Below are 12,553 nucleotides of genomic sequence, written 5' to 3' on the forward strand. Positions count from 1 at the left end.
AAGTGAGGTACACAGAAACAGAATTCTGAGTCCTCTGCTCTACCTCACTATTCTGTACTGCCTCCCTGGTGAAAATTATTTACTAATGAATTAATTGTTAAAGTCTCCCCAAAGCTTCTATATAGCCTGTAATTCTCAAAGCTCTACAGTTTCACAGGAAGTCCAAGGGGATAATCACCTTTGAAAAGATGTCCTCATTTCCCACAGCAAAATTCAATCTATAAGACACTTAAAAGTCATATTTGCCTAAGGGAACCTCTCCAGCACTAAACAAGCCATTTATCCTTTTGTTCTCAGAATTATGTGGTTATCAGTGGTTAAAATTGTGGCAACTGAGGGAGATTGAGTTCAGAAATCTATCTCAGTAAGTTATTAAATCACATGCACACAAAACTAATGAAAGAACAAAGAAACAAAACATGGTATCCGATGAAAATGTCTGTTGAAAATACTTGATGCTAAAAATGTGCTCTGTTGGGGAAAAAGGGATCAATCCTTTCACATAATTTGAAAGAAAAAATCAAATTAAAAGCAATTAAACTGAGATACTTTATAAAAAGAACATGTGAGAATGCTCTGATATGCATACCTGTGGTGCAACTGACATTTTTTTCCTTAAATCATGAAGTCCAATATTGGTTGTCAGGATTCCATCAATCTGAATGCTACCTTCAGGTTCTGAAAATCTAAAAAGGGCAGCGACGAGGGAACTTTTTCCAGCTCCTGTTCTTCCCACAATGCCACGCTGTAAAGAGACCAAGGATGATTAAGAATTAGCAGGATGCAACAAACCTAGGAGAAACCCTGGTTGTTGAAGATGAATTTTCAAAGATCTCGTAGTCAATGCTATGGCTTTTCCAGTAGTCATGTATGGATGTGAGAGTTGGACTATAAAGAAAGCTGAGCGCCAAAGAATTGATGCTTTTGAACTGCAGTGTGGGAGAAGACCCTTGAGAGTCCCTTGGACTGCAAGGAGATCCAACCAGTCCATCCTAAAGGAGATCAGTCCTGGGTGTTCATTGGAAGGACTGATGTTGAAGCTGAAACTCCAATATTTTGGCCATCTGATGTGAAGAGCTGACTATTTTGAAAAGACCCTGATGCTGGGAAAGATTGAGGGCGGGAGGAGAAGGGGATGACAGAGGATGAGATGGTTGAATGGCATCACTGACTCAATGGACATGAGTTTGGGTAGACTTGGGAGTTGGTAATGGACAGGGAGGCTTGGCATGCTGCAGTTCATGGAGTCGCAAAGAGTCGGACACGACTGTGACCGAACTGAACTGAATTATGTATAAAGAGTAGCCTATAGTTTCTCAAGCATGGTCTTGGTGACATTTTGGATCAGATAACTCATTGTTGGGGGGTCAGGGGACTGTCATGTATATCGTAAAATGTTTAACAGTAGCCATGAACTGTACCCACTAGATACCAGATGCAACCCCCAAATTTTAGCAACCAAAAATGGCAGATATTCACAAATGTCCCTGGTTAAGGCCACCATCAACCCAAGTTTATAATATAAACTTGAGTGATTTTTATGCCTTCTTAAAATTTCATGCTGTTTTACTCAGGTTTCCCTGAAGGAATGCTTAATATGCAGAAAATTGTTTTCTGTGATTATCACATAGTATCCATTATGTGATACGTTAAAGGGGGAGACACGTATGTGTGTGTGGTGTGTATATATACATGTGTATATATGTGTGTAACTAACATTCATAAATAAAGCAAGATGACTTAAAAAAAATCTGCTGGCAGTGAAAAACCAGCAGTCTCCTAAGTGGTGCATAAGAAGTCAGTTTTTATATTAGCTTTATTCCTGCTGCCTAGGTAATTTCACCTTGAGAATCACATGGGTAACTTTACAGAGATGTCAACAAGTCAAAATTATTATATACAAAGAAGTACTCACTTTCTCAGGGATCTGTTATTTAAGAGGAATTATTCTCTAAATAATCAATTATTTAATTAATATCATTAAATATCTTAATTATATTCTATCTTGAAACATCTTAAAGTATAAAATGCAGAACCTTAAAAGACAGAGGCCAATAGACAAAATGCACATAATGAGATGAACAACAACACAGACAAAATTTGCGATTTACATGGGATCTTTCATTGGAGAGTACAAAAGGCATTTTATTAACAAATTAATACTTACATTTGAACCTTGGAAAAATATATGTCTGGTGTCAGTCTTTTTATTAAAACCAAAGCAGAGAGAAATTAAGTGACTAACAATTAGATTAAAGAATCTATGCAATGCAGGTTAAATGCTGGTAAGGAATAACACTGCATTCACATATGTATGTATGTGTGTATGCAGAAACTGGCCTTTTTTTTATCAATGAGTTTGAATGTGAAAGAAAGTATTAGTCACTCAGTTTTGTCTGACTATTTGCAACCCAACCCCATGGAATGTAGCTTGCCAGGCTCCTCTGTCCATGGAATTCTCAAGGCAAGAACAGTACAGTGGGTTGTCATTTCCTACTCTAGGGGATCTTCCCAACCCAGGGATGGAGCCCGGGTCTCCTGCCTTGCAGGCTGATTCTTTACCTTACCGTTTGAGCCACCAGAGATGCTCAACTACAAATTCCCTGAAGGAAGCTTCCCAAGAGATAATTTCATCTCTATTTAGAATCCGGAATTGATGAGGGTGTAAGAAATGCTTTTGATCAGTAAATCAGTAAAATTTTAAAACTCATAGCTTTAAAGAGAACAACTAAATCTTTCTATGCAATATAATCAGAATTCTTGGAACTTTTCGTTTTTCTGATTTGAATATCTCTAAAGTTTCACAACTTAGTCTGTCAAATCAATCATGGCATTTATATTTATAGAGATTAAACATAAGAAAAGTGGGTTTAGCTAATTTTATTATCTTACAAAGATAATACAATGTCTATAAGATATTTTGTTGTTGTTTAGTTGCTCAATCATGTCCAACTCTTTGTGACCCCGTTGACTTCAGCACACCAGGCTTCCTTGTTCACCATCTCCTGGAGCTTGCTCAAACTCACATCCACTGAGTCAGTGATACCATCCAATCATCTCGTCCTCTGTCGACCCCTTCTCCTCCTGCTCTCAATCTTTCCCAGCATCAGGGTCTTTTCCAGTGAATTAGGTCTTCCCATCAGGTAGCCAAAGTATTGGAACTTCAGCTTCAGCATAAGTTTTTCCAATGAATATTCAGGGTTGATTTCCTATAGGATTGACTGGTTTGATCTCCTTGCTGTCCAAGGGACTCTCAAGTGTCTTCCCCAGCACCACACTTCTAAAGTATCAATTCTTCAGCACTCAGCCATCTTTATGGTCCAACTCTCACATCCACACATGACTACTGGAAAAACCATAGCATTGATTATACGGACTTTCGTTGGCAAAGTAATGTCTCTGCTTTTTAATATGCTGTCTAGGTTTGTCATAGTTTTTCTTCTAAAGAGTAAGCATCTTTTAATTTCATGGCTCCAGTCACTGACCACAGTGATTCTTGAGCCCAAGAAAATTAAGTCTATCACTATTTCCATTGTTTCCCCATCTATTTGCCATGAAGTGATTGGACTGGATGCCACGATCTTCATTTATTGAATGTTAAATCTTAAGCCAGCTTTTTCACTCTCCTCTTTTACTTTCATCAAAAGGCTCTTTAGTTCCTCTTTGCTTTCTGTCATTAGGGTGGTGTCATCTCATATCTGAGGTTATTGATATTTCTCCCAGAAATCTTGATTCCAGCTTGAGTTTCATTCAGCCTAGCATTTTGCATGATGTACTCTGCATGAAGCGAAGTGAAGTGAAGTGAAGTGAAGTCACTCAGTTGTGTCCAAATCTGTGGCCCCATGGACTGTAGCCTACGAGGCTCCTTAGTCCATGGGATTTTCCAGGCAAGAGGTTATTGATATTTCTCCTAGCAATCTTGATTCCAGCTTGAGCTTCATCCAGCCCAGCATTTCACATGAAGTACTCAACATATAAGTTGAATAAGCAGGTTGACAATATACAGCCGTGACGTACTCGATTTGGAACCAGTCTGTTATTCCATGTTCAGTTCTATCTGTTGCTTCTTGATCGACATACAGGTTTCTCAGGACATTTTGCATGTTATTTTAAACCCTAATCCATATAATACAAATGGGCCATTCTCTGCACACAGGCAGGTCATAGTGTGTCCTTATGTGACTCACGTGTTCTATGTACAGGCAGGCCTCAAATATATTTTAGATTTGGTTCCAGAAAACCTCAACAATGTGAATATAAAAAAATAAAGCAAGTTATATGAACTTTTTGTTTCTCTGTTCAAATAGATTTATATGTGTTCTATATTGTAGTCTACTAAGTGTACAATAGTATTTTATATTAAAAAAGATGTACACACCTTAATTTTCAATACTTTATTGCTAAAAGAATGCTAACCATCATCTGAGCCTTTAACATCAAAAAACACTGATCACAGATCCCATAATAACAAATATAAGGATAATGAAATGGTTTGAAGTATTGCGAGAATTACCAAAATGTGACACAGAGACATGAAGTTAGCAAATGCTGTAGGAAAAATGGTGTCAATGTACTTGCTTGACACAGTGTTGCCATAAGTGTACAATTTGTAAAAAAGAAAAAAAAATGCATTATCTGTGAAGCCCAGAAAAAGAGGTATGCCTGTATTTCTGGATGTTCTTATATGTAAATCAACCCACATTAGGACACAAGTGAGTACTCTATCTGTGAAGCTGTATGAATGTTCCCATGTTATCAACTCTATGAAACTGATCCATCTTTGCAAATGGGAACATTTGTAGATTTTGAGTAAATGGACTGAGATGTATAGGGGCACCAAGGGTTGTTCATGACCACAGGACTGTGAACTTCAAGCTCCAATGAGGAGAAAAAAAAAAAAAGGCAGGTGGGGGGGTACTTCCCTGGCAGTCCAGTGGTTAAGATTCTGTGCTTCCACTATAGGGGTTGTGGGTCCAGTCCCTGACTGGAGAACTAAGATCCCACATGTTGCAAGGCCACAGGCACCGCAAAAGAAAAAGGCAACTCAAAGAAACCCTGGCTCTGACTATTCCTACAGTTCAGTCATCAAAACTATAGTTTGAATGGCTTTTCTGGGTAACCAAAGGGTTTTACCAATTGCCTGTGGAGAGTGTCACCAGTATCAATAAGCTTACATCCTTCAATCTAAAGACACTTGGAATGCTTCCCTGGAGGCTCAGTGGTAAAGAATCTGCTTGTCAGAACAGGAGACATGGGTGCAATCCCTGGTCCAGGAGAATCCCACATACCACAAAACAACTAAGTTCATGTGCCACAACTATTGAGCCTGTGCTCTAGAACCTGGGAACCAAAAATACTGAGCCACATGTCACAACTACTGAAGCCCTCACACCCTATAGACTATGCTCTATAACAAGAGAAGGCACCAGAATGAGAGGTCCAGGCACACAACTAGAGGAGTCCCCGTTCCCCACAACTAGAGAAAAGCCCAAGCAGCAATAAAGACCTAGCACAGTCAAAAATAAATGAATAAATAAATAAAATTATAATGACACTTGGAGAAAATCTTATCTTATTTGCTTTGAAATGGCCCCTTTCTGTTTTTTCAACCAGGTTGGTCTCTGATGATGACACCAACTTGTTAAACACTTGCACCTGGATTTCTCTGCACACATCAGACAACATATTCAACACCCAATGCCCCACACAAAGCAACTCCTTCCTCCATTTCCCCACTTTATCCTTCCTACTTCTTTCCCAGGCTCAGGGGCTGAACTGTCCTCCTTACTTCCGTGAATCCAGCATGGGGCCAAGCCCTGAAGACTCTACTCTTGCAATGTTTCATGACTCAGTTCCTCATTTTAAGATCCACAGTCAGCACTGGAGAGCCAGGCTGCATTACCTTTTAAGAAAGAAGTTAAAACAAACTTTGCTTTATGATTTAAAAAAAACAAACTATGTTTCATGATTAGGATCCTTAATCATAATCAGTGCAAATTAGTCTGAAAAATAAATAAATACTAGCTATACTCAGCACTCTGAAAAAACCGTTTTCAAGTGATGTTTTTACTTTCTAGACTTCTGTACGTGTTCTTACAGATACAAGTTCACATATATTTTAAAAATGGGATTAATATGAACATATTGTTATGTGTTTTCATTTAGTATTTCATAAGAATATTTATTTTAATGGCTACAAAATATTTCAGTATATGTGATCATTTAATAAACCCCCTACTGCTGGATATTTAGGCAGTTTCCAATAATTTGCTATTACAAATAACTCTGTTAAATATCCTTGAAGCTAAATGTTTTTCTTTTGCAAACATTCTCAATGATTTCCCTCAGATAAATTCTCAGATGTGGAACTGCTGAGAATCAAGTATGAACAGTTTCAGAGGAAGCTGTTAGGCTATTAACCTACTCTCCAGATATATGATACCATTTTCTACTCCCACTCGTTTCCCTGCACATTCACAAACCTGAGTGCTATATCTTTGTTTTAACCAACATCAGCATGATTCCGAAAAGTGCAATCACTTTCCCGGGAGATGTGCAGGAGACATAACACCTCCAGGCTCCCAGCCTCCTGCATCTGCCCACTCTGGTCCTCATGCTCTCACTTCTCAGATTGTACTCCAAAAGCCAGTTCTGTGCCCATCATTCCACCCTAGGACGTCTCTTCTACACAACTGTTCCCACTGACCTCTCCATCCTTCATATCCACAAGTCACCTTCCTTGCTGACTTGGCAGACAAGTCACCTTCCTTGGTGACTTGGTGACAACTCCCTGACAGGAGTTGTCAGGGTTGAGCATGAAAATGTCTGCTGCACACCTGGCAGCTGATTTTCCTGAATGCTCTGCAGGCGCCAAGTTCTTCACTCACTGGATCAGGGCATCATGCTTTTGCTTATGTTGACCCCACCTCCTAAAGCACTTTCACATGCATTTCTACTGAATGCATCTCTACCTGCTGAAACCCTAACCACAAATTACTAAATCTGTCTCACGTGCCTAAATCCTTGGAAATGCTCTCCCTGTCCCTCATGTGGGCTTGTCCCAACCCTAACAGATGTTATGTCATTTTTGTAAAAACCTCTATAAAAATGGTGACCACTTTCTAGCTTATAAAACTAATATAGCCATTTTCTTGTTTCTTCAGATGAACTGTACATGTTGACAGTAGAAACTTTATGGTATTTGACTGTCTTATTTGTATTACCTATGGTGTACTGAGACAAAGAAGCTTCTACTGGGAACTGAGATTTTTCACTCAGGCCAGAGAAATTTATGGAAAATCTATTACCATATTATTTAGGTATATGATAAGCTGGACAAAGACAGACATAGCAGATGGATCCTACAGCCATAAATACAACTTCAAATGGCCAACACTTCTTTTCTCATGGTATATACAATCTTTGCAGTATAAGTGGTTATGGTCATTTTACACCCAATGAAAATGATGACCATCTTTATCCAATTACTCTGATCCTCATGCTGGGTGTTTAACATGTCTTATCTTGTTCAAGTTGTACAACAACCCTACAGGCTACATCCTATTGCTTCCATTTTGCAAAGAAAAGATTGAGGCTTAGTCTGATGAATTAGTCTGCCTGAAATATCAGAGCCTATAAGTCACAGGATGGGACTCAAATGCAGACCCTTGGGCTCTTCTCCATCTGCTGATGGCCTCCTTATCACCTGGATGGCCTGGCACCTTATCATGTCCCTCTGTGAAGCTAGAACAGAGAAAGTGGGGAGAAGTGTAGCTGCAGTTAAAGGCACAGGCCTAACATAGAGATCCTACAGTCAGAAAGTTAAAGCATGATATGAATACAGGCATGTACGTGGTGAGTGGGAGCACGAGTGTGCCTGAGGGCAGGTGGGCTGGCTGTCAGCAGGAAGAACCGAGACTCACAGCTGGGCTGAGAGAGAAACCTGCAGCTGAGTGGGGCACATGGTGCCTGGGGAACAAACCAGACAGACTTCATGCCCTGCTTGGGGCAGCAAGACTCATATTTCATCCCATCAGGTGGTGAAAGAGCCACACATATACTCAACAATCTCTGACTCCCCCACTCAGTTTTCTCTGACTCCAGGTCCAGGCAGGGCTGAGCCTGTGGGAAATTCCTCCGTCCCTAGAGGAGGCTGGTATGAAGAAGGCGGGACACAGGATGAAAAGTGCTTTTGAGGAGGACAGAATCCACTGAAAAGATGCAAATAAATGCAGTAGAATCACACAGAATTAGATTATATTATAAAGGTCTGATTTAGAGAATATAAAAGTAAGTAAATCTGTAAGGTAAGTAGCACAGAACTTTCTAGAGCCTCATGCTGAGTCAGTAGGTGATTCATGAGCTCAGTTTCAAATTGTCAAAGGACATTTCTTAGAAAGCACAGGCTATCAGTCATCAAAAACTGCCCATGGGAGAAAAAGGACTTTACTAGGAGGTCTTGTTTAAATGCAATGCTGAGAAAGTGATCTGAATGGGCCTGAGACTCTGCATTTCTAAAAAGCTCCAGGAGATGCAGGTGCTGCTGACCCTGACACCACAGTCTGAGTCACAAGGAATTAGGGAGTCAGCAGGGGGAGGGGGACAAGCTCAGAGTGAAGGGAATGGTTTATAAGAAAACATTGTGTAAAAAGAAATATAGAAAATAATATTTTTGCACATTATACCAAGGTCTAGTAAGCATCTGTAAAAATGTATCATCCAAGTAATAGGTGTGAGCAAAAACAAATAAAATTAATCTACCTCAAGAGCTGGAAAATGCTTTAATATGGCCCAAGACTCTTTAAAATGATCAAATCAACCACAGAATCATCTAAATGAAAAATGCAGCCATGTTCGGAAAACCAGGAAGCCTAAGATGCTGTTTACCTCATTTTTTTTTTATTTTTAATTTTTGGTTGAGCTGGGTCATGATTGCTTCATGCAGTCTGTCCCTAGCTGTGATGAGTGCGGGCTACGCCTTGTTGCAGTGCATGGGCTTCTCATTGAGGTGGCTTCTTTTGTTGCTGAGCACAAGCTTTAGTAGTTGCAGCATGTAGGCTCAGTAGTTGTGCCGCATGGACTTACTTGCTCTGCAGCATGTGAAGTCTTCTCAGACCAGGGATTGAACCAGTGTCCCCTGCACTGGCAGGTGAATTCTTCTGCACTGCAAGACCAGGGAAGTCCTGGCTCTTTATTTTCACTTGGTATTTCTTCCATGAATTAAAATCCTGCTTAGTACCTACTACACTTTCCTATTGACTGTAACTTCAAGGAATCATGACAGCAGAGGAAATGAGGGAAAGAGAATAAAGCCCCACTTCTGCTGGGCTGGCTCACCCACATGTCCCCTCCCTCACCCACAGCATCCTCTCTCAATCAAATCCAGCACCAAAAGGGTGTCCTGGAGTGACAGGGGCGGGGACAGGTGAGCAGGAGAGGAAACCTATGATGTACACAGGTGGAGTGAAATGGCTTCATGAAGGGTTTCATATCCCAACACAAAAATGAAGCTATTGGCGATACTGTGTTAAGTTGCTGAAGTCATTAATTCAGTCTCCAAATTTAATTTGCCCTCAAACATTTTAGAATTCTCAATAATCCTATGATTTGTAGGCTCTAAGAAGGAAGAATAAGAATCTGCTATGTTCCTAAGTTGTACTACAGCGTTTCTTAGATAATTCATATTCTATGTCTTTGGGGAAAATTTAAGACAAAGGCAAGTTAACAGAATGACATTTACAATGAAAAATCTGACAGACACATTGTCTGACAATAAATAAACATTGCTTTCAGTGCTCTAGGGGACAGGATTATATCAAGAGCTGTGGTTAATGTTTTCCTGACACAGCAGTTCACCTTCTTCCTGACCTACAGTGGGACTGGAAATAATGAGGACCAGCTTTTGCCCTGTGACTAACGACAGCTGCTCTCTGGGTAGCATTTGGGGATTAAGTTGAATATTTATTTTTTAATTTTTCATGTTACAAGGGTATCATTCATTAAATTACAGCTACAGTCCACTAGATGTGTCTGTGGTGGTGAGAGTTTTAAAGAACAGTTCTTTCGGTTATTCAGAGTTGTCTTGTGTATCTGTGTTTGTTGGTTACTGGCTGCTCACACCTGTGTGCTACTCACCCTCAAAACCAGCAATCCCTAAGCACACTCTCTGTGCCCTGCAGAATGCCACTTTCTGGGGAACGAAGATGAAAACAAGATTTTCTCTGATTTTAAAAAACCTCAAGGTACTTACTGTGAAATACAGACTCCAAATTATAAAGCATGCTATAGGTGCTAGCTTTTATTTTAATTATAGTAAAATTCACGTAACATAAAATTTAACTACATAATCATTTTTAAGTGGACAGTTTGGTGTTCAGTATATTCACATTGTTGTTCAGCCAAGCTCAAGAAAGTTTTTTGCCTGCTAAAACTGAAATTCTATACCCATTAAACAAACAACTCCCCATTTCCCATCCCCCAGTCCCTGGAGACCACCATCCTACTTCCTGTCTTCTTGAATTTGACTACTCTAGGAATCTCACATAAGTGGAATCAGAGTATTCATTCCCGTTGTGTCTGGCTTACCTCATGTGGCAAGATATCATGAAGGTTTATCCATAGACCAGAATTTTCTTCCTTTTAAAAACTGAATAATATTTAATTGTAAGGTTTAGTTCCTTCCAACTTTTGGTTACTGTGAAAACAGGTGTACCAAAATTTCTATCTTAAAATAAAATATAAGACACTAAGGAAGAATTGAGGGTCTCAAAGATGCATTAGATCAACTCAGAAAATGAGGAGACGTTCACCAGCCAGATGATGGGGGACAGGCCTCTGAGGCGGAGGGGCAGCGTGCATGCTGAAAGCTGGAGGGCGCGGTGCTTTGGGAGAACTACACACGCCTGAGGGCAGGGGTGTGCGTGAGTCAGGAGACACACTGGCTTCAGAGGGAGGTGGGGAAGAGCTTCCTACCACCTTGTCTGTTCTGGTTTAGTCTTTTCAAGACTCTGTCCTGGGCCCAGCTGAGAGCCTCAAGCTTAACGTGAAAGGAACATCACCAGCAGACATGGACAATGGCAGGTATAGGTCACAGCCTCTCTGCCATCTCCCATGTGGATCTTCCCTGCTCCCTTCAATGTGCTTTTGACTTTGAGCAAGTCTCCAGGCCCTGCCTCCATCTGAGGCCCTGGTTCCTCACCCCTGACTGGGTCATGATTCAGGCTCATCTCTAGTGGCTACAAGCTCACCCGACAGCCCCCACTGGAGTGGGCTTAGGGCTCTGGTGGTCTGGTTCCAGCAGTAGCTCAACCCAGGCCAGTAAGGATCAGATCTGTGCTAAAGAAAGAAGTAGTCTGTGGGTGGGAGGGCAGGGGCATGGCAGCTCAGTGTGGGTGAGTAGAGGGCAAGTCCATGGCAAAAACCCAGGGACAGAGGAGCAGGCTGCAACCAGAGGGCACAGTGGGAGGAAAAGAAGATTTCAGAAACACAAAGAAGAAAAGATGGGGGACATTGCTGGCAGTCCATTGGCTAAGAACCTGTGCTCCCAATGCAGGGGGCCTAGGTTCGATTCCTGATCAGGGAACTATAAATAGATCCCACATGCTGCAACTAAGAGTTCGAACGCCACAATGAAGATTGAAGATCCTGTGTGCCACAACTAAGACCAGCACAGCCAAATAAACAAATAAAAATATATTAAAAAAATAAAAGGTGGAAAGGAATGAAATATTGGAGAGTTAGGAACAGGGAGCCAGGGTGAACAACCCAGACTTCATATGAATAATTAGGTGTCACATATAGTGTCTTCCTGGGTCAGGTTAAGATCGAGCCCTGGAGCCCAGGACCAATCAACCACCATGAAGGAGCTGGCAACACAGGGAAAAAATGCTGGTATCCCCATTCCATGGTCAGTTTCCAAGAAAGATTCAGGGACAGTGTCACTGATCTAATCTGCATCCATTAGGAACAAAGAATTCCCCTGTACACAGACAAGGAAACCAATAGCGAAAGTGGTGCTAAAACTTTAGCTGGATTTTAAAGAGGCAGATGGCTTAAACTAACCTTTTCTCTTGGGTCAATGAACATTCCCAGGTTCTTCAACACCAGAGGCCCATCCAAACTGTACTTGAAGTTCATATTATTAAAGTTAATCTTTCCTTCATGGGGCCAGGATGGTGGTGAACGATACTCATATTCCCAGGGTGCTTCTTTCTCAAGGTCTGTATATTCAATCCCTCTTTCTACTGAAATCATCTGAAATACATACGACATCACATGAGTTAGTGTCAGAGTGTCTTATTTATGGATGCCCAGAAACTGTAAATGAAACCTTCTGCTTTTCAATGGTTTAGAACATCCCAGGTCTCAGAATCTGCAAAGACAGAAGTAGGAGTCTGATGAGGTCTTGGAAAATTTGCAAACTTGTTCATCATCTTCAACACTTTTACTTACAACTATTCCCTTCAACTTTATATCAAAACTAAAATCATTAGAGAAATGAATGGTAAAATTTTATTGATCCACCTTTCACATCTGAAGAAAAAACAAGAGAATT

General features: G+C 40.6%; 1 protein-coding gene across 1 annotated transcript in view; it reads right to left on the reverse strand.

The window, feature by feature from the left end:
* LOC122447238 (ATP-binding cassette sub-family C member 4-like) overlaps positions 1–12,553 on the reverse strand; it is a 146,828-nt gene that overhangs the window by 19,142 nt on the left and 115,133 nt on the right. The window contains exons 25-26 of the mRNA XM_043477774.1: positions 12,061–12,252; positions 590–745 (exon numbers count right to left, since the gene is read on the reverse strand). Coding sequence (XP_043333709.1) covers positions 590–745; positions 12,061–12,252 — 348 coding nt within the window. The remainder of the gene's footprint in view (positions 1–589; positions 746–12,060; positions 12,253–12,553) is intronic.

The sequence above is a fragment of the Cervus canadensis genome, chromosome 9 (genome assembly GCF_019320065.1).
Source record: "Cervus canadensis isolate Bull #8, Minnesota chromosome 9, ASM1932006v1, whole genome shotgun sequence".
NCBI classification, from domain to species: Eukaryota; Metazoa; Chordata; class Mammalia; order Artiodactyla; family Cervidae; genus Cervus; species Cervus canadensis.